Source organism: Grammomys surdaster, unplaced genomic scaffold (genome assembly GCF_004785775.1).
Source record: "Grammomys surdaster isolate TR1022 unplaced genomic scaffold, NIH_TR_1.0 373, whole genome shotgun sequence".
Lineage (NCBI taxonomy): Eukaryota > Metazoa > Chordata > Mammalia > Rodentia > Muridae > Grammomys > Grammomys surdaster.
In genome coordinates, this window is record NW_021604792.1 from 1,863,489 (window position 1) to 1,883,970 (window position 20,482).

The 20,482-nt window shown below is 39.1% G+C and overlaps 1 protein-coding gene across 2 annotated transcripts in view; it reads right to left on the minus strand.

The window, feature by feature from the left end:
- Pik3c2g (phosphatidylinositol-4-phosphate 3-kinase catalytic subunit type 2 gamma) overlaps positions 1 to 20,482 on the minus strand; it is a 337,943-nt gene that overhangs the window by 70,339 nt on the left and 247,122 nt on the right. For both annotated transcript variants that reach the window (XM_028780980.1, XM_028780979.1), the window contains exons 26-27: positions 15,050 to 15,206; positions 8,171 to 8,280 (exon numbers count right to left, since the gene is read on the minus strand). In XM_028780980.1, the coding sequence (XP_028636813.1) occupies positions 8,171 to 8,280; positions 15,050 to 15,206 (267 nt within the window). The remainder of the gene's footprint in view (positions 1 to 8,170; positions 8,281 to 15,049; positions 15,207 to 20,482) is intronic.

Here is a 20,482-nt window from a genome sequence, read left to right on the forward strand (position 1 = left end):
ATACATATACACATACATATACACATACATATACATACACATATATACATACATAACTGCATACACACACACACACACACACACACATATAATGTACTCAGTTTGTTCAGTGTTGCTTATAGGTAGGTGTCAAGGCAAGTCTCTTGGAACTGTATAATCTATCAGGATTTACACTTGAAGGAGATTGATTTTTTTTTTCTCTTCAGTAACCATTAGTGTCCTCCATCTCTTCTAGGAAAACCTTCTGAGAATGCTCTCATGCTCATGAACATGTCAATTGGTTCTCATGTTTATGTCATGTTTAGGCAAGCACACTGCTGAGATTTCCAGGCTGCAGATTTCCCTGTCGTGTATATAAGACACTATCTCACAGCAGACATCGAAAATCTTCTTAAAGGTCTTTGCTGTTTTGCAGATTGAACTTCCAGGTCTTCCGAATGAATGTCACAGAGGTGATGAGTCATGAGGAAATGTCACCAGAGGCTCCCGGCTGAATATAGACGAGAATCTCAGATGCCTTAGCCTCAGCTATGAGAAACTTAGTATTCTACTTCCTCATGGAGACACCCTGTATAAACTGGTCAGATCTGAGTAAATAGAACGGAGAACCCAGGGGATAGGTGATGGCTTCCTCCAATTGCAGGGTAGTATGCCAGTAAAAGGACAGCATTGGACCACACCCTTAATACCGGTCACTTTACTGATGTCACTGAAATTAAGCACAATAGGAAGATACATCATGCAACAATGGAGAAGACTCAACGGCAATAGATGGCACTATAACGGAAGTTATACAAGTCTGTAAAATATGAAAAGATGTGTTTGAAGTTGGTAAACTATTTTCATGCTGTCCTTAAGTCTCTAGAAGAAGCAGCTGTGTGAATTGCATAGGCCCAGGATGTCTGCTGCCTGTCACCTGACACACAGAGCGATTGTGTAGGTGACAGCTATTGTAAGCCAGTGTTGTCTGGGCCACTCCTTTTGTCACCTGTAATTTTTGGTCCCTTTAGAGGGCACATTGTATTTTTCCAATGCATTCAACCTTTAGTCTCATAGTATTCAAGAAAATTCCAAATACCACTCTTTATTACTCAACAGATAAGTTTATCCTGACTTGATACTCAGGTAAATTAGGGAGATTGTCAGAGACAGACGTTCCTATTGCAGAAATCTGGAGCAGCAACTACGCTCTCACACATCATACTGAGTGTGGCAGGCACTCAGTGGGCAGAACACACATAATAAAAGCTGTTCTACTGGAAGGTAAAATAAAAAACTGAAAAATAAACAGCGGCTCAGAAAATTGTTATGACTTGAATTACAATTAGATGGAAAAAACCATGAAGGCCTTTCACAATGAGAGAAGAAATTCTGAGACCACTCTTTGACTCCATTTGCTTGCTGGGTTTAGGAAAATCATATGGCTTGGTTGTTACTCTCTCAAAGTTCTGTTTCTTGTGAGTGTCCAACTCTGTAGGTGTCAGCAGTTAAGCTAAGAAAATGAAGATGTTCACTCTTATTTGTGGAATAAAACAATTCACAAGACGGGAATTTGTAAGACGCCAAATAAAAAAAATTAATTTAAGGATGAAGTAACACAGGAATCAGTATCATACACCCCTTTTTTGCTCAGTTCTGGAGAGAAAATCGTTACAAAGGCATGGGACTACTACGTTTGGGTGTGTTTGGTCATGGAGTCTTGTCTTGCTATTTGGCCATAAGATCTACAGGGAGAACGAAAGTGTCTTAGGGTTTACTGCTGTCAACAGACACCATGACCAAGGCAAGTCTTATATGGACAACATTTAATTGGGGCTGGCTTACAGGTTCAGAGGTTCATTCCATTTATCAAGGTGGGAACGTGGTGGCATCCAGGAAGCATGATGCAGGAGGGGCTGAGAGTTCTACATCTGCATCTGAAAGCTGCTAGTGGAAGACTGGCTCCCAGGCAGCTAGGATGAGGGTTTAAAGCCAACACCCACATTGGCAGACCTACTCTAACAAGGCCACACCTACTCCAACAAGGCCACACCTACTCCAACAAGGCCACACCTACTCTAACAAGGCCACACCTACTCCGACAGGGCCACATCTTCTAATATTGCCATTCCCTAGGCCGATCATACATAACCATCACAGAAAGGACACAGGGTTCCCTGCATTGTGTCTGCAGTTGTAGCTCAGGGGACTTCGGCTGCTGTGCTGAATATGTGAGTTCAAGTGAACCCTTGTTAGAGGCTGTCAACATTTGCATTTTCTTCAGAATCATCTTTACAGACACTGTCACATTTTGTCTACACAACGGTCCTTCCTGAGACTGTTCTCCAAAGGGCAAACTTAAGAAAAATGTCTCTGGGCTATTCTTCGGCAAAGATGCCCATAACAGGACTTAGTAAAGGTAACAAGCTCCGCTGAAACTCATATGAAGAAGCCCATCCAGCAATGACAAAATAGGAAAGTGAATCCAATGCCTCTGGAACTTATACCAGAGAACACCAGGATACTGGGAGTGGGGCAAGATAAACAAAGCATAAACAAACAAAGGTTTGTTTCCACTTGAAACCAGTTTGGGATTGATTCAACTCAGCTTTTCCTTGAAGAATGGGAAGACTGTATGGTGTCTGATTCGTCGAATCTATAGCAGGCCAAAAAGGTATTTGGGTATCCATGGACAGTTTCTCCTCTAACTTTTGGAGACGGAAGTGGATTATGTGAAAAACACCATCTAGGTGTGGGAGGGGAGGTGGACGGTGGAAAGTGGATGGTTGGTTCTATCCAGATAATTCTGACCTGTCTGGAGAAGGTTGTCTGTTTCTAAGGACCGCTAATCAGAGGGTAGAGGGTGATTGAAACTTCTGAAATAGACCATGTGGATAGGATTTTCATGGGTGGTTTCCCTTGTCTCCTATCAGTGGGCCCCACAGAGACATTCCATGAAAGCATCAATTTGCAGGGGCCTGAGTCATGATACTTTCACAATTTCTTTCACTCAGCTATGCTCAGCCTCAAGAAGTTGTAGAAGAGAGTTAGGGAAGAAAACGCTTGGCAGTGATTTGAAAACCCCTGGTGGCCAACAAGCCAGTTTTATTCTTCCATTTCCCCTCTATATCATTAATTACACATTAATATTCAGTGCTTCCCAGCATGCAACATCCTCGGTTACTTGTAATCAGAGTGCACACACCCAGGAGTAGGAAAGCTATCTGTGCTGTGCAGTGCATTCAGATAGAAGGAGCCACTTCTGTCTTTCAAGTCTCAGGCAGGGTTGAGAAGGGAGCCTTCTGATGCTAACAGTGTAGGAAGCTTGCGGGAACTCAGGGTGACCAAAGTCATACATCTACCATGGCTCAGTCCTCACTCACACCCCCCTGCTGTGATCTTGGTGACAGTGAGTAGGTGGATGCTCTTGTGTTATTTTTATCTGTAACTTAGTAATTGCTTTAAAGTCAGCAGCAGCACAATGCTTCGATAATCCCAGAACAAAGGAAGGGAATAAAATAATGGAAACATAGATACTATATGTATGTCTCTCAAACACAATATATAATTAATAAGACTGTGTGTGTGCTTGATTTAATGACCTTCACGGAAGCACTAAAATATCTATGATAGGTTTATACAGAACTTGCTTCTTTTTCAGTGAATAAGCATTTCCTTTTTAAGTTCTAAAATCTCTGTGATGTTAGAGAGCACAGTTAAAGAAGAAATATGGCTTCTACAAAAAAGTACACTCAAATATCTCTATCTATGACCTCCATAGCTACAAGTTCAACTAACCATGAGCCAAAATTATTGTGAAAATAATTTTGTCTGAACAGAACACGGCCGGATATATACCACTTACCAAGAGTTTCTGAGCAATATAGTAGGTTATATACTATTTTCATTGTATTAATTTAAATAAATCTAGAGATTGAATACAGGAAATTAGGAGGATGATGTAGCTCACATACATGTTGTGTTGTATAAGGGACTTGAACATTGTCTTGCTATCTTTGGAAAATTCTGGACCAAGAAGAATCTTTTAGGTACTCTAAGATGGTTGTAAAAAAAAAGTACATGTAATTTATAACCTTTTTAATTTAAATCTTAAATGCTCTTCCTAAGTTTCATTATCACTTATAATTGACCTAGATTTTTAAAAACCTACTCTATTCATTGCTTAAGGGTTTAAAGAAGAAGTAATCTATATTTCAGAAATTCAACATATGCAAATAGTAGACCATAGATCATAAGAAATAGTTCTCTATTGTAAGGAATCAGAGGCACTGTCTTGGCCTTCTCTGTCCGTTTCTTTTTTGTGTCCAGTGGAATGTGGAGCAGGGAAAGTTCGTGAGTTGTTGATGTTGGCCAAAGCACCTGCAGGAGACCTGAGAAGATAGATCAGATCTAAAAACATAAAGGCATGAAAATAAAACCTTAGGATTAAGAATCCAGTGTGACTCTTGAGGGTTACGAAAGAATCTTGTGGGAGATTTTGCTGAGAAGAAAACAGGGACACCATTTCACATGGGAATGAGCCAAAAATGAGACAAAAGGTAATGACTGCTAGGAAGCCACTACGGGGAAACCTACCCGAGTCTCTAAAGGCAATGATTACAGCAGACTCAGCACAAACATAGCCAAGGGCCACTCAGTGGAGGATCAAGATACTACTTTTGGAGAGGGGTTTCTACCTTCAGCTGAGGTTCACAAATTCAGATGTGAGGATCTGTGGTATGAACACAGAACAGTGGAAGGACATCCTGATTAAACTATGACCTGGATTATGATGCTACAGGTACCTGAGAACCTGCTTGTAGAGGCATGACCTTGAGCTTCCAGACAGCTAGAAGTTTGGTCCTCCACATTTTAGGATATCATCTCTACCCATCGCACTCCTGTGCCTCCTGTTGGCTATGTTTTTTGGAATTTGTCTCATTTCTCTTGGTTTTGCTTACTAATTTAAATATGAGGTTAGAGATTGTACTATTTCACAGGGATTTTATGATATGAGGTTATAAAAAGGGCTTACAATAAGGCCTGACACATAAGAAGCACTACTTTAGGTGTTGGCTATTAAATGTCTTCTGTGTAGTTAGTGTATCTGGGTGTTTCAGTTGTACTGTACCTCAAATAGAGCATATTCAACGTTATGATATTCTTATGAATTGGAAGGTTGCAATATGCCTGCTCTCTTGCCTTACTTGAGAGGAGTTGATGAAACCAACCAATGTATCAGTTAAGATGAAACTATGAAATACAATATATAATTGAGCAATACATAGAACATTAAAAATAGCTTCTCCTGTAGACTCATGGGAGGAAAGATTAGTGAGTGCTGAATATTGAGGTTTCATGGGTGTTATATTAGTTGCCTAGAGTCTCACGGTTAAGTAAGATTGGAAGTATGGTCACATGCCCTCTCTAAAAATTTATGCTTTATATATGAGTTAAGCTGACAAATATAGGATCAATGTTATGTCATGAAAATTATCTATCCTAAAAAATTTTGAATCAGGAGGAAAAGAAAGGGATGAATGAGTTGTGACAGAGACGTCCACATTAGTAGCGTGAGTGAGGAGATGGAGAATGGCAAGACAGGTGTTATTAAGCACCGGGATGGTGTTTTCTATTTTGTGTAACTAGACGCTACTTAATCCTGCAGTGGAGAGCAAGTCAAAACTTGCTTCTGTACAAAATTGCAGAAGAAAATTCAACTGGCAAAGAAGAGCATCTGCTATGTGCACTTGCCCTGGCAGAGGCTAGCGAGCAGCAGGCCCAGAGAATAAGCCCACTGCCATGGGGCTGCTGGCTTGCATCTACTGTCTATACTTGGGTATGTCCCTTTGAAATGGACAGAGGCGATGAATCAGCATTAAGGAGATGATATTACACAAGGCCATGTCCTTTGCAGACCAGGAGATAGACAAGATGAGGCTGGGGCTAATGTAGTCTGTCTATAGTTTTCCTCTGGCCAAACCCTTATAAAGCTTTCTTTACTTTGGTCCCTATATACTTATGTGATAAGAAGGATTATTCAATTGTACCACAGTTACCCAGATAATGTCTGAGTATCATCTCAAACATGGGCTTTGCAGCCTTCCTTTACTTTTTCTGCCCCTCTTCAAACTGTTCCCCACCTGCCACCATGCTGCACTTCCATGTCGGGCCTACTGTCTGTCATGCACAAAAAGAGAGGGATTCCACTGAAATCTTCACCTGAAGGGATACCCTGGTTGAGGGTGCTATTTGGGTGCTTTCTGAGCCCACTCACTCTTTGTGGAATTAAGAGGACACACTAGGTTGTAGTAATTAACTTCTGTGATGTGATCCGTGGAGTTTCTTTAAGCTCCCAGGAACTGCAGGATCTTTGCTGTGTGTCCTACTCTTTCCAGGGCTAGGTTGTGAGCCTTCCTGAGTGCCTATACCCATGAGCTGAGATAACTTGAGATCTCCCAAATCCTGAAACCAACGGTCTGTACTATTCAAGCCCTAAAACTAACGATTGGCCATAGTCAGTGGTCAATATTTGTGATTTTGCTTTTAGAAAATATAAAATAGTTTTATTAAAAAGTGCTTTTAGTTTTTGTTTTTGCTTTTTTTTTTTATATATAGGTCTTTCACTGAAGACCATGCTTACCTAGAACTAACTATGAAATCCAAGCTCACTCTGAATTTATGGTATTCCCCCTGCCTCACTCTCCTGAGTTGAGGATATTTTTTAAAGAGTGAAATAGCAAACAAAACAAAGCAACCAACCAAACAACCCTACCAGTCTTTTGCAATGAATCTCTAATGGTAGATTTAAACAAACAACAAACAGACAAACAAGCAAACAACTAAACCAAGCTAAGTACATAGCAGAACTCCCCCCCAAATACACACACACAATGGTCTTAGCAAGGTTTGTCCCTCCACTTCCAGGTCTAGAAGGGTTCTGGTCCCCCTCATCTTAGCAAGCTTCTGTTCCCCTCCCCCAAGTCTTAGAAAAGGTTTTATGCTCCCTCCCCTGGTCTTAGCAGGGGTTATCCCCTCCCCATATTAGCCCAGTGTAGCTCAGCAATATCGGCCAGTCTCCAGAACAGAAAGATAAAACCAGTATCTGAGCTCTTTGACTTGCTTCGGAGGATGGATGGGAAGACTCGTCATTTTTTGCATCTTTCTTTTCTCTTCTTTATGTTTATTGTCTCAATCAGAAAGTCTAAGGACCCTCCCAGTTCCCAGTTCTACCATTCTTTGATTCCTTAAATTCCACAGCCAGGCAAGCTGCCTGTCTATTGAAGTTCATAAGAAAATGATTTCTGATATGATTGAAGTTTTCTGCCCAGTTGAAGGCTCACTGTACTCTTGCAATGAAGAGACTTTTTTTTTTTTTAAATTGTACATTGCAGAAATGGCAGAGGAAAGTCAAACCCAGGAGGGGCTTCATTTTCGCTACCGTTTCTTTTCAAAACATACATACTAGTGAAAAGACTACACTCTTTGTTGAAAATATTAGTGATAATAAGATTCAAACAAGAGTCGTTCTGAAGAGTCACAGGGTAAAAGGAGCGGTATTTGCTTTCCTTGAGCTGTTTAGGGGAATAACTACAGTTGATGTTTACTGAATATGTGAAGTTGGCTGAGAGTTGTTCTCTCCATTCAAAAGGAAAAACTCTGTGAGGTCTTCCATTATAAAAGCACTGTCCTTTGCCCAGAACCCTGGAGTTTAACTGTTATTCTCTATATTCTGGTGAGACTCTTACCTTGAAGTACACTAGTATTTTCCAGACTTACTTAATAAAAAATTAGATTGAAATATATGACAGTCCCAGGTCTTTGACTAAATACCCCAATATTTGTATTGTCTTGAAGATGAAAATAGCAGCCTGTTTCTTTTCATAAATCTCTTTCTCCAAAATTGTTTTTCTGGACAGAGTTCAAGCAGAATAACCAATGTGTTTATGTCAGCCCTTGCCCTTTGTAGTGACCTCTTATTGAGCAATTTGCTAGATGAGGAAGCTGGCTAGCAAACAGCGGAGTCTGCGAAGGCCTTCTGCCTGTAGATGGTTCTCTTAGTTGAAAATGGGGACATAGAAGGTTCTAGCTGTCACCTTAATACCCATGAGTACTCAGCCTGAGATCATTCCAAGTGTGGACTGTATGTCAACACACACAAACACACGTACACATTTGCAGCTCATCTTACTTGGTAAAATGACTTGTGGCTTCCAGGTCTGTGTCTTGTGGGCGGAGATTGTTATGTACATATTTCAGGTCTTCGATTCCCCTTAGCTCAGGCAGTCCTGCGTGGAGCATCTACACAGCAACAAAACCCAAAACCAAAAAAGAAAGAATAAAAGCAGATGAAATCGAACTTCCTTGACTCACTCTGGCGATAGACATGCAAACATTTAAGTTTGCTTTGACGTGCCTTTCATTTTGTCTGCATGAACAGGCATAATTTTGTGCTTTTAAACCCCTTGCAGTTAGTGGTATAAACAACCAAAATAACATAAAGAATAATTACAGTTGAGTGTTTGCACGGTAATAACTCCATTGCATTCTCATCATGAAACAGTGAAGGAAACATGACCACGTGACAATTCCCTCGTCAGAATTTTTGGACCCATCATTTAAAATCTGAGGGATTTTGAGAAATTCCATGACTCTTTTAAGCCTCCATTTTCTCACATCTAGAGGAGGACAAAATAACCTGACATGTTCTGAGAGAATCAACTCTGTTTCACTGTATGATGGTGTACAACATGCCTACAGTATTAGTTTGTAGAGGACAGGGCTGTGTGTGCTGCAGAAGACGGGTATGATATGGTTCGTTCAGAGGTGCGGGGACACATCCTGAAGCCCACTTCTCTGATCTATAGCTCCCTCTATACAAATGCAATTTTCTCTGCGTAAGGGGCAAGTATATTCATCAAATATTATTAAAGCAAAGAAATCATTAAGGATAGATTTGTGAGTTTCCTCTCCTCATCTTTAAGAAGATGTTTGCTTCCATTGCACTGTAGTATGGAGGGTTACTATTTTTTTTATGTGTATACAAATTTTTTGAGAAAAATTCTTGAATTATTATTTTTTCTAAGAAGCAGAATAAAAAGAGGGAGAATGTATAGGAGGGGGAGGAGAAGGAGAGGAGGGGAAAGAGATATTACCAATACGCCTATGACTAACATGATAAGTGTTCTGCCTGGGGTAGACACTCGTGCAATGAGAAGTTAGTCCTATTAATAAAGATGAAGTGTGTTGTGATGGAGGATGGGTGATGTCATAGATGATTCCTCTGGGAAGTAAGTGATTTTGCAACTACTCTTCCCACTATAAGCCCAGTAAGGCTGGAGGTCCCGTGCTCAGAGGAGACCATAGTGTTCTCGATGTGCTCAGAGAAAGAATCTCTGCGAATCTCCTAGAACACAGAATAGTATGTGTCTGAATGCCAGGAAACGGCTCTGAAAAGAGACAAAGTAAGACATTTCAGCAATAGTAAAGGTTTAGGACACGTATTCCAAAATCAACCGAGTGTTATTCAGCACGTACCAGAACTGACTGTGTCAGAAAGATCACCATGGTTGGTGTTAAAGATAAGGTAGAAGAGGCTGGACTAGGATGTAGCTTGCAGTGGAGACAATATTGGGTTTCAATATACACAGATGGGGCTGGAGAGATCGCTCTCTAGTAAGAGCTTGTGACGCTCTTGCAGCGGACCTGAGGTCAGCTGCTAGCACCTATGTCTACTGACACAACCTACTGTCACTCCTGCTCCAAGGGTTCAAATGCCAAAATAACTAAAAACTTAATGTATATATACACATACTACATAGATACAGAGGTAGGGGTACATGTAGATGATATAGACAGAGATAGAGGCAGAGATGATATAGAGGTAGAGATATGGAACTCATATGTATATAAACACACACACACACATGCACACGCGCACACACACACACAAACAAACATTCTGGTTAAGAATACTTTTTCTTTTCCTTTCTTGCCCATTGGAAATCTTTGTCTTGCTTTGACCTCTTTCAAAGTCCTATCTCCTAGTTCTGATCATGTTTTGTTTTGTGTCAGAACTGAAGTTCTTTGAGAGGAAAACTGTACCTTTACTCAGTGTTGGGATTGTTTATATCGACTAGCATGGTGATTTCTTAGTAAGTGGAACCTAATGGACATCTAATGGGTAATAATTGCATAGATGGATGAATAAATGATTAGGAAAACACTGAATCTCACTGTGTTTTAAAGCCTCATTATTGCAAATTTAATGTTAACTACTAAATAGCAAAACTCAGCCCTAGAGATGCCCATTTCCCATGGCAAGTAGAATCTAGATTAGCTTTTATCTTGTCTAGCACTGGTTGTTCCAGAGAGGTCTGTGGACTAACTGAGGAAGATTCTTGTTTTAACTACTGCATGATCATCCATTTGCTAAGGACAGAGTTCTGTGGAGTCTGAATTCCATAGAATTCACAATGGCTTCCTCAGGACTCTGTCAAATTTATCTATTGGGGCAAATAGTACACTTAGTCTCTCCTCTGCCGATGTATATGTCTTCTATCATCTATCTATCTATCTATCTATCTATCTATCTATCTATCTATCTATCTATCTCTATCATCTGTCCATATCTATCTATCTATCTATCTATCTATCTATCTATCTATCTATCTATCTGCTGACACATGAAAACTATGACAAAACAGATGAATACAACTCACTTTCCATCATGTGACTGAGTATATGTAACAAGTCTCAAATTCCCTGTCCTATTTGTTTGAGAGGAGACTTTGAGTATGATAATACCATAAAATACAAAGCTATCTATCTATCTATCTATCTATCTATCTATCTATCTATCTATCTATCTATCATCTACCTATGTATCTTCCACTTAACTGGGTCTGACCCAATGCAATCGTGTTTCAGTGTTTTTATATGGAGTGCCTGGGTGGTATGTGTAGCTGGGGCAGCTGGAAGAGAGAGGGCAGCTGGTACAGATATGAGCCAACACTAGATGGATGAGTCATATGTTTTTAAGGACAGGGGCTTTGTTTTCTTTCTATTCTCCTGCTACTAAATTCAGCTTTATTTTAATAGCTTCACTTAGGGAAGCAGTGCTCTTTCCTTACCATATAGGGAATCTAGAAAGATTTCTTCTGGGAAATCTCTGATATAATAATGGGAGTGATAAACATTTGAAACCAGTGAATGGTCCCTGTGTTCTTTGAGAGTCTTCCATAATAGTTGATATTGATTTTTTTAATGGGAGAAGAGCTGACGAAGTACAGGCTTTTATGTTGGTGAACTCAGCCAGCGGCACACTTGGGTCTCCTACAGATGTTGCTTTTAAGCAAGATGAGAATTACATAGATTACTTTTCGCTTGCTTTTCCCATGTGGAAAGAAAAGCACAGCAGATATCTGGCAACAAGATTCTTTCTTCTGGGGACGGGTCATTAACTCCACATTGAACCCATTGCACGCCTGCGCCTCGTGATGCTGGGTATTGATCATTTTCAGAACCAAGCCTTGATGACCTGTGCCAAGCATTTCTCAACTTGTAACTGGGTCATGGTGTAGTGCACTGAACTGTGCTTAAAGATGTCGACACAGAGTCAGAGTGGAGACAAAGTTGTATTAAATGTGTATGTAGAAAGCAGTTTTTTATGAATTTAAGCTGGGTTTTAACTTAAAAGAAGTTTTAGCTAGTCAGTGTGTGGTCCTGAAATAACCACTGAAGACTTGATCTCAAAAGTCTCATAGGACTCTTACATACTGGAGTAGAACAGGGGAAACTGGCCAGAAACCGAGGCAACCACACAGCCCAGTTACTTGTGGCTTTATCTGTAGGCTTAAGTGGTCTGCATTGCCTCCTATCCCTCTGTTTCTGTAAGAATATGAATCTAAGATTATTATTTAATATGTGTGCATGACCTCCACTGCTAGTTTTTCACCCTTCTCTCAAAAGTCAAGCTAGATTCAGTTAAATTGCAGGCAGGTTTTTGGCTATCTAATGTAACAAAAAGTTAGAATGGATTATTTTACTATTTATATGGGAAATTATTTCAAAATATGGTTAAAGCAATATATATATATATATATATATATATATATATATATATATATATATTTAAAATTATTGTGGTGAGAAAAGCAGAGAAGAGACACACACACAGAGGGAGAAAGAGAGAGAGAGAGAGGTGGGTGGGTGCCTATGAAGGCCAGAAAGAGGCGTTAGATCCCTCAGAGCTTAATTTTCAGGTCTTTGTGAGCTACTGATGTGGGTGCTGGAAACTGAACTCATGTCCTTTTCAAACACCCTTAAAAATAAGGAATCTCTCCAGCCCCTCTTTTCTCTTAAATTAAACATATCATGACATTTTTGATGTTGTTGTTATTGGTGACCAGAGAGCTTAGGATATTCTTGAAACTGTATTTTTCCTGCCTCAGAACCCTGACTGCTAGGATTATAGGCATTAGCCACCATATCTGACTTAACATTTAAATGATGATTAATCCTTAATGATTAATTACCGTGATGAATATTTTAAAAGTCATTCAGAAAGTTTATTAAACAAAAAAAAATCTCAACATGATATTCCTGTTCATTGAGATGATTTCCTCTCATGTTAGTCTATCATGCTTGTCATCCAGCATGATTTAATATCATTGCCCACACTGCCTGAAATTCCATTTGTGGCTTTTTGTTCTGGATACCTGTGTCGTGTTAAAGCACTTGCTAGTGTTTGGGACACCTTCTTTTGTGCACTTTTTACAGTAATGATTATCACTTACAACTGCTGGGCCCCTCAGTTACTCATATGCACAAAATTTATCATCACTGTTCAACTTAAAATTTTAAGACTCTGGCTCCTATATTTTATCCTCTCATTTATTGTTCCTAGAACATAGTAGGTTCTTGAGAGCTCATGGATTCTCCCATGAGTAAGATCTTGAGAGTGTCCAACTAGATCATGCCAGAATTTGAGAGGACATTAGAACTGATAGTGCCTAGATATTCATTATATAAATAAAGCTATTTTCACTGATTTAGTGCTTGTAGAGTTTTCTCTGTGTCACGGAATCAGCTTGTTATAAACTGTAAGCCATCCCATAAAAAGCAATAGAGGCTATGAGAATTGGGAACTAGAACACAGATCTATAAAGGAAAATTGCTGGTTATAGTTGGAAAGTTAATTTGGAGATCCTGAGGCCTGGGGATGTTACTCAGTAGGAGAGATGTAGGCTCAATTCCTAGCACAGAATAAAAAAAAAAAAAAAAAACTGAACTAAACCCAACCCAACCAAACCAAACCAAACCAAACCAAACCAAACCAAACCAAACCAAACCAAACCAAACCAAATGAAACCAAACTAGTAGGACACACAAAAAAATCTGAGTTATGAAATAGTTAGTGAAATTGAGACATTGAACCTTCAGCCTTAATCAATACTAATTCGAATTTTACATGTGAATATACGATCCTGTATTGGTCAGTACCTTTTTAATTAGTTGCATTGGTTGGTTGATGGGTTGATTTTTGAGTCAGGCTTTCATGTAATCCAGGCTGGTTTTCAACTTGCGTTGTAACCAAAGGTGACCTTGAACTCCTGATCCTCCTGCCTCTTTCTCCCATGTTCTGCATTTTGGAATTACAAGTGTGCACCACCACAGCCAATTGTCTGCAGTGCTAGGCAGGCACTTTACCAACTGAAACATATCCCTAACTTGACAGTATTTAAACTGAATTATCAATGATCTTATATTATCACATTAATTAACTGAGCTCTACTATATGGCAGATAGTATCATAAATTCTTTATGTTAATTATCATGTAGAATTATGAAGATTAATCTATTAATATGTTAACATAATGCCTGGTCCATATGACGCAGTTATTACTAGGCTATTTATCCATCATTTCCATAAGATAAAAGTTATTATCCTTATTTTAAAAGGGAACGGTATGTAGGTTAAATATAAGTACACCCAAAGAATTTAACCTTTAAATGCTAAGCTAGCATTCAAAATCAGAGAGACCCAATCACCAAGTTTGTCTCCTGAACAACTACTAGCAGAACTGAAGGTTCTAAGCCAGTCGCATTTGACTCCAAATAACACAGATAGACAGAGTAGTGGTATGCTACTTTCCTTTGGGTGGTTGTAATTGTTGCAATGGATGTATGCACTAAAGAAATCATTGCATCATTCTCTAAAAGATATTTCTATTGGCTTCTTCTTTTCTTCTTTCCTTATACCATGTGACTATTTCTCATCTCTTTGCAATGGACACTGGAATAAAACACTGAATCCTCCCTGAACTACAGCTCAGCAGAACCAGTATATGCCACTAAATGCATCGAGCTACAGTCTGCTCCCTAATTTATCAGTTAAACTTTTAGATAAATTTTGTTGTGAGTTAAATGTGCATGTGTGTGTATGTGGTTTCGTGCATATTTGCATGCAGGCGCCTGTGGAATACAAAAGAGTGCATCAGATCCCTGGAGCTGAAGTTACAGGCTTGTTGGAGTTGTCAGCTGCCTGATGTGAGGGCTGGGAGCTGAACTCAGATCCTCTGCAAGAGAAGTTTATGCATTTAAACCTGTGAGCCATCTCTCCCACTCCAGTTTGTATTCTCGACCTTGAATTTTTTAATATGAATGACTAGTGGGCAAGTGTTCAAAGGTAGATATTGAGACAAAGGAGCCAGGATGACTCTGCCTCAACTACATTAAGAAGTTTACACCATATGTAAGTCAAATAGAAAATTTGAGGCAGTTTTCAAAAAAGGGACAATGCAACCAAAGAAGTTACTTTAAAAATGACTTTTCTTGAGCCCTAGTCAGCTCTGCATGAGATCCTCTCTGAATGCACCAGTAGCGCTGTGATTGGTGACTTCCAAGATGAAAACTATGAACTAACAGTAAATTGGCAAGAAATATGTTTGCTCACCCTCTCCTTTCTGTTTTAAAAACTGTTTTAAGATGGAGTCAGGGGAACTCCAACCCATTTGGAGAAGTAGATGGCTGGAACTCAGGACTTCCCCTATTTCTCCAAAGGACTTACCATTTCTAGAAGGCTCAGGATCAGCTGGCTGTGTTTCCTGACAATGTTGTAAGCTCTGCAGCAAAGCTCCACGAAGTCTTGAAAATGCTGTGTGTTTTTTCCACCCTCAGTAATAAAGTACTCCATCTCTGAAGTAAAAATGAAAGGGGCTCGGTCCCTTTAAATAAAACATAGTAACAGCCATGAGGAGATGACAGGGTTTGTAGGGTTACTGCAACATATTTCCACTTGATTGTTTTCTAGTCTAGTGTGAGTTATTGCATATCAGTGGAAAAACTTAGTAACTGAGGACTTTGAATAATTGGGCTGAAGCAGAGATAGCATAGGGTGTGCTACGATGTTCCTCTATACTGTGTCAAATGTTTAATTTCCAAATACCTTTGGACACAATGTATCTACTGAAAGAAGATAGGCTCTAGTGAACAGTACAAGGAAAAGGTCTTCCAAGTTGTCACTGGCAGTATATTTACTGACACATTTGGAGGTGATAAAACAAAACTTAAGTTCTAAAAAGTAGCCTTAAAAGCTATTTTCTCTCCCTTAGAAGAGTGACTCCTTAGGAAGAGAATTTGGATAAAGGTTAAGATATTTTAATGACAATTTCTTTCAGAAGATAATTTATGAAACAACAGCACCAGATGTAACCAATTCCCTGTCATATGCGTAGTGAACAGGGAGTTTTAGAAAGTAGCCATAATTCATTTCACACATGACTCAGTAAAAAATGGTGAGCACACAGGACAGTACAGACCATGTTTTCTCATAAGTCACACTGCCCCCTGTAGTCCCAAGGATGGAAAAGCAGGTCCTATTTCCAAAATTATTAGACATGCTAATCCCCAGACCAAGCGTTAGCAACTGTAGAAGAGAAGCCAGTAGGGGAAGGGCAGGGACCTCTTTATCTGATGAGGTTTCAGCAGATAAATCAGTGAGGATTTTACACCAACCTGATCTAGATTCATCTAGCAGTATCTAGATGGGGACACAGTTGTGGTTAAAATAGAATGACATGTTTTTAAATTTGACAGCCTGGGTTCACGTAAGGTTGTATCAAATCATAACTGAAGAAATTGACAGGCAGTTCGTGGAGCCTTTAGAATAGAATAGTGTTCTTTGCTGGTACAAGGCTTTGCTGTTTTAATAAAAACATCGTCGAGCTAGAAATCCCACTGGTATGACTTAACTAGATCCTTCTGAAGTATGGGAATCAAATGAAAAAGCCGTGCAAGTACACTTGAGGAAGTGGACTCTGGTGACCAGACAAGCATTTTCTAATACAGTGTTTGGTTGTGGTTGTTTTAAAATGTGACTTTAAAGATGGGCACTGTGGCTAACTCCTACAAAATCCCAGCGCATCAACAAATACACAGGCTGTGAGTTTGAGGCCTAGTCTATATGTTGACTTCCAGGTTAGCCTGGTCTCAGAGGTGAGATCCTGTTCCAAAGTGAAATAGTAAAATTTGTGTTTTATTATACGCGTTTAATATTAAGAGATGGCAAAATAACAAAAAGCGTTCTCTTGGCTTTGATTTCTTTGCCCAATAACATATTCAGTAAAATGTGTTGAGTTCCACACCGAGCAGTTCCTCTCACGCTCCAAGTCTGATGTCTCAAACTTTCACTACTGGTTTTGCTATTGGCCTTCCCTGGCTTCCCACTCAAGCTGTGATACACTTTATGAGGCTGTACTTCAGCAAGACTGGGATAAGAGATGTTGGAAACATGAGATTAAAAACACAGGGTCTAATTTTGAAGTCGCTGTGACTTCATTTTCTCATGTTTAAAATGTGTGCCGAACTCTCAGCTGCTAGACTTCATGAGAGAAGTCAAAATGGCATCGATTTTCACGCTTTACTTTAATGTTTAGTTTAATCCTGGTTTACCACCATAAACTGCTTGGGTGCATGGGTCCTTACATGGGCCTTTTATTTCATTTTACATTTGTTAGATCATGTACCATTGCAAATTTCACTATTGCTAATTGTGGTCGTTTGAAGAATAAATGTGTCCTGTAGGCTCATTGTTTAAGTATGTGGTCCCCGGTTCACGATGCTGTTTGGAGAACTTTCAGGAAGTGGAGCCTGGACAGAGGGACTACAGCTCTGGGATAGGCCTTGAGAGCTCAGAGCCCCACCTCGCGTGCTTTTTTCTCTCTCTTCTGCTTTGTGTGTATGTATGTATGTTGATGTGACCAGCCAGCTTCCTGCTCTGCGAGCATGCCCCTCCTTTCGGAAGTAAGGAATTCTATCTCTTCGGAGCCATAGCAAAACCCTTATTATTCTTTTAAGTTGCTCTTGGTCCTGTATTTTATCACAGCAACAGAGGAGTACCTTACACACCAGATCTTAGGAAAGTTTTAGGAATATCTTAGTCTTCTATAATCAGAAACAAATATACAAGTTTTTTTTCCCTATCTTATACTATTTTTACTATGAACGGAACTTTGGAAATAGTTTTAGAAAAATCTAAAATATTATAAATTCCTGAATGTTTCTAATGTGACAGATATACTTTTCTCTTTTCAGCCGATGAAGCTACAATTGGCCAAAATGATTTCTCTTAGAAACTTCTTTGTGGTTCTGTGAAATGACACCTCCTTCGTCCCTGGCGACTGCCATGAGAAATCAGGTGCAGAAAACCCACACACAAACTCAAGTACCCAAAAGAAACATCCAAATGAGAGAAAAATGTAAACTAAAACCAATACAGATTTCACTATGTAAACATCACAGTTGAAATGGTCTGGGAGCCCAACAAAATAAAAGCCTCCATCTTTATATGTCTTTGTTGACTTTTAGTAAATTTCATAAAATTAAGAATTGCAGTAGAATTCTTCTGTAAATGAAAGGGCGTATTAGATACAAGGAGGACTCTATTTGGTTCCTGTACAGAAACTTTAACTGCTGTGGTTTGTTCATTACTGTGCATGCATGTGCATGTGCCTTTGTGGGCATGTATGTGTGTACATGTGTATTTGTTTGTGTGTGTGTATGTGTGTACATGAGTGCGTGCTTCTCTGTGTTTGTGTGTTTGTGTTTTCTCTTCTCTTCTTCCTCTCTGACTTGCCCATCTCTGATGCTATAATGCTGACCCAGTTATAAAGATTAAAGTGTTTTACCTGTAATAAAACCCAGGGCTGGAAAGATTGCTCACTGGGTAAAGTCACGTGTCACTAAACCTGATGATCTGCGTTAGAGCCCCAAGAACCACGTGATGGGAGAAAACTCACTTTAACGACTTATCCTCTGAGTTTTTCTTGTGTACCCTGGCACACACATGCATAAAACAAAATAAAATGTTCATTTTAAAAGAAATATTCCTTAATAGAACCTGTTCCTTGCTGAAAGTATTATGATTTTTTTAAGAAACAAAACAAAACAAAGCAAAATGAATTGTATTGTTTTCATGAGTAAAGGAAACATTTCTCCTTCCTGTACACAATCTCTGAATTTGAAACAGTATGTTGATGGTATTCTGTTACAAACAGCAAATAAAAAAAAGTAGCCTACATAGTGACTAGCTGGCGATAATTTAGCATTTATGTGGGAAGACCACAGAGTAAGCTTCTTATGATTCTTTCATCGTGTTTCCAAAATTAACTTTTATATAAATGTATGACTAGCCTTTCTCCTAAACTAGCATTCAGTAAAAGTGCTGAGAGTGTTTTCCAGATTTCCAGCAGATGTAAGGAGTGGCCTGGTGCTTTAAAAATACTGATACCCTTGGAAATGTAAGAATATATTATAAGCAGATAGTAATTATGGAGGAGATAAATTTATTTGATATAAAGAATATTAGGTAATTCATATTTGAAGTTTATTGTTACTTTTATGTCAGCTCCCCATATAGCCATAGAGCAGTTCTGTATGAAGCATTAGTGTACTAAGGTCATTGTGAGAAGGCTTGCCATTGGCTGCTGCACTGAGGACTCACTCATTTAGAATCTGCTGCTGCTCATTCTGTGACTCAAACCTAACCGGTGTACCTGCCAACATCAGAGCACTACAGCTATCAATAGGCATTTGCTGAGTCTCTGCTCTATGATATACAAGACCTTAGGTGAAATTAAAGAGCTTTCAAAAGCATTGAATTGTGGTCTAGGGATACAGCTCAGCTGATAGACTATTTGCCTGTCATACACAAAGTCTTGAGTTTCATGTCCAGGACTTCATAAATGTGATGGTGGTGGGATATGCCAGTAATTCCAGAACTAGGGAGTTGGAGGATCAGGAATCTAAGGTCTTCCTGGCTTCATAGTAAGTATGTTTTCAACCAGCCTGGTAAACATGAGACCCTGTCCTACTTCCTCCCCACAAAAATAACATTGGTATATAGAAAATTTAAATGCATTAAGTAACAACAATAATGTTAAGAAAAAGATTGTTTCATCTGCAATATGAAGAGGTAAGAAGAGTGTATTTGGGCAGATCAGAGACTCTTTGTAGAAATTTTTTATTTCATATGATATTATTTTATCCTAGGACGAGGGTTGTGGCATACAGATCCAGAGAGCTGGGAAGACTTGAAACAGGTTCCAAAATTATAAACAAGAAGAGGTGATGACTTGGAACAAGAGGAAGCAGTAGCGTCATGAAGTTCAGCTTCTCCTCCTTGTGTAACAGGAAGACTGAAGAGAATAATTTAGAGGGACTGACATTTGCATCCAAGTTACACTGGACCCACCTTGGAGACTTACCAAAGCTGATGATCAAGATTATATAGAACATGTTTCAGGACCTTAGACAAAAGATAACATTGGAGGTAAAGTCTTGTGGGTCAGACGCTGTCTTTCCTTATGTTACTCAATGAATCACACTAAAGTCCCTAAAAATGACAGATATACCACCCAGCCATGTCAGGACTCAAGAAGTAACATGATTATAAGTTTCCTGAGTGTCTCTTGTCTCATAAGTTCTAGATATGGACCCAAAGACATTGGTGATCCAGAAATATCAACAGATTCTGACCACAGAAAACAAAACAAAACAAAAAAGCAAACAGACATGAAAAAACTGTTCTCTTTACCCAAAGGACCAAATGAAATAAAATATTTTTAAAACAAAATCAATATCAATCTCCTCCAGCCAAATACTTTTAGAAAAAATAATGATTTCAATTCTACCTTGTACACCTAGACACTGCGTCTTACCAGGCTGCTTGGAGGCACCTTTATCTCTCAGAAAGGTGCTACCACTGAGCACCCATATAAAGATACACACATTGGCCAATGAAATAGAATTTGCAACACTGAAACATAGCTATCCAATTGACAACTGTTAGAAAATTGTTTTTTTTTTTTATGATATTGTGAAAGCAATTCAAAGGACAATAGGTAGTCTTTGGATACAATAGGATATCCATAAACACACACACACACACACACACACACACACACACACACACACACACATATATATATATATATATATATAT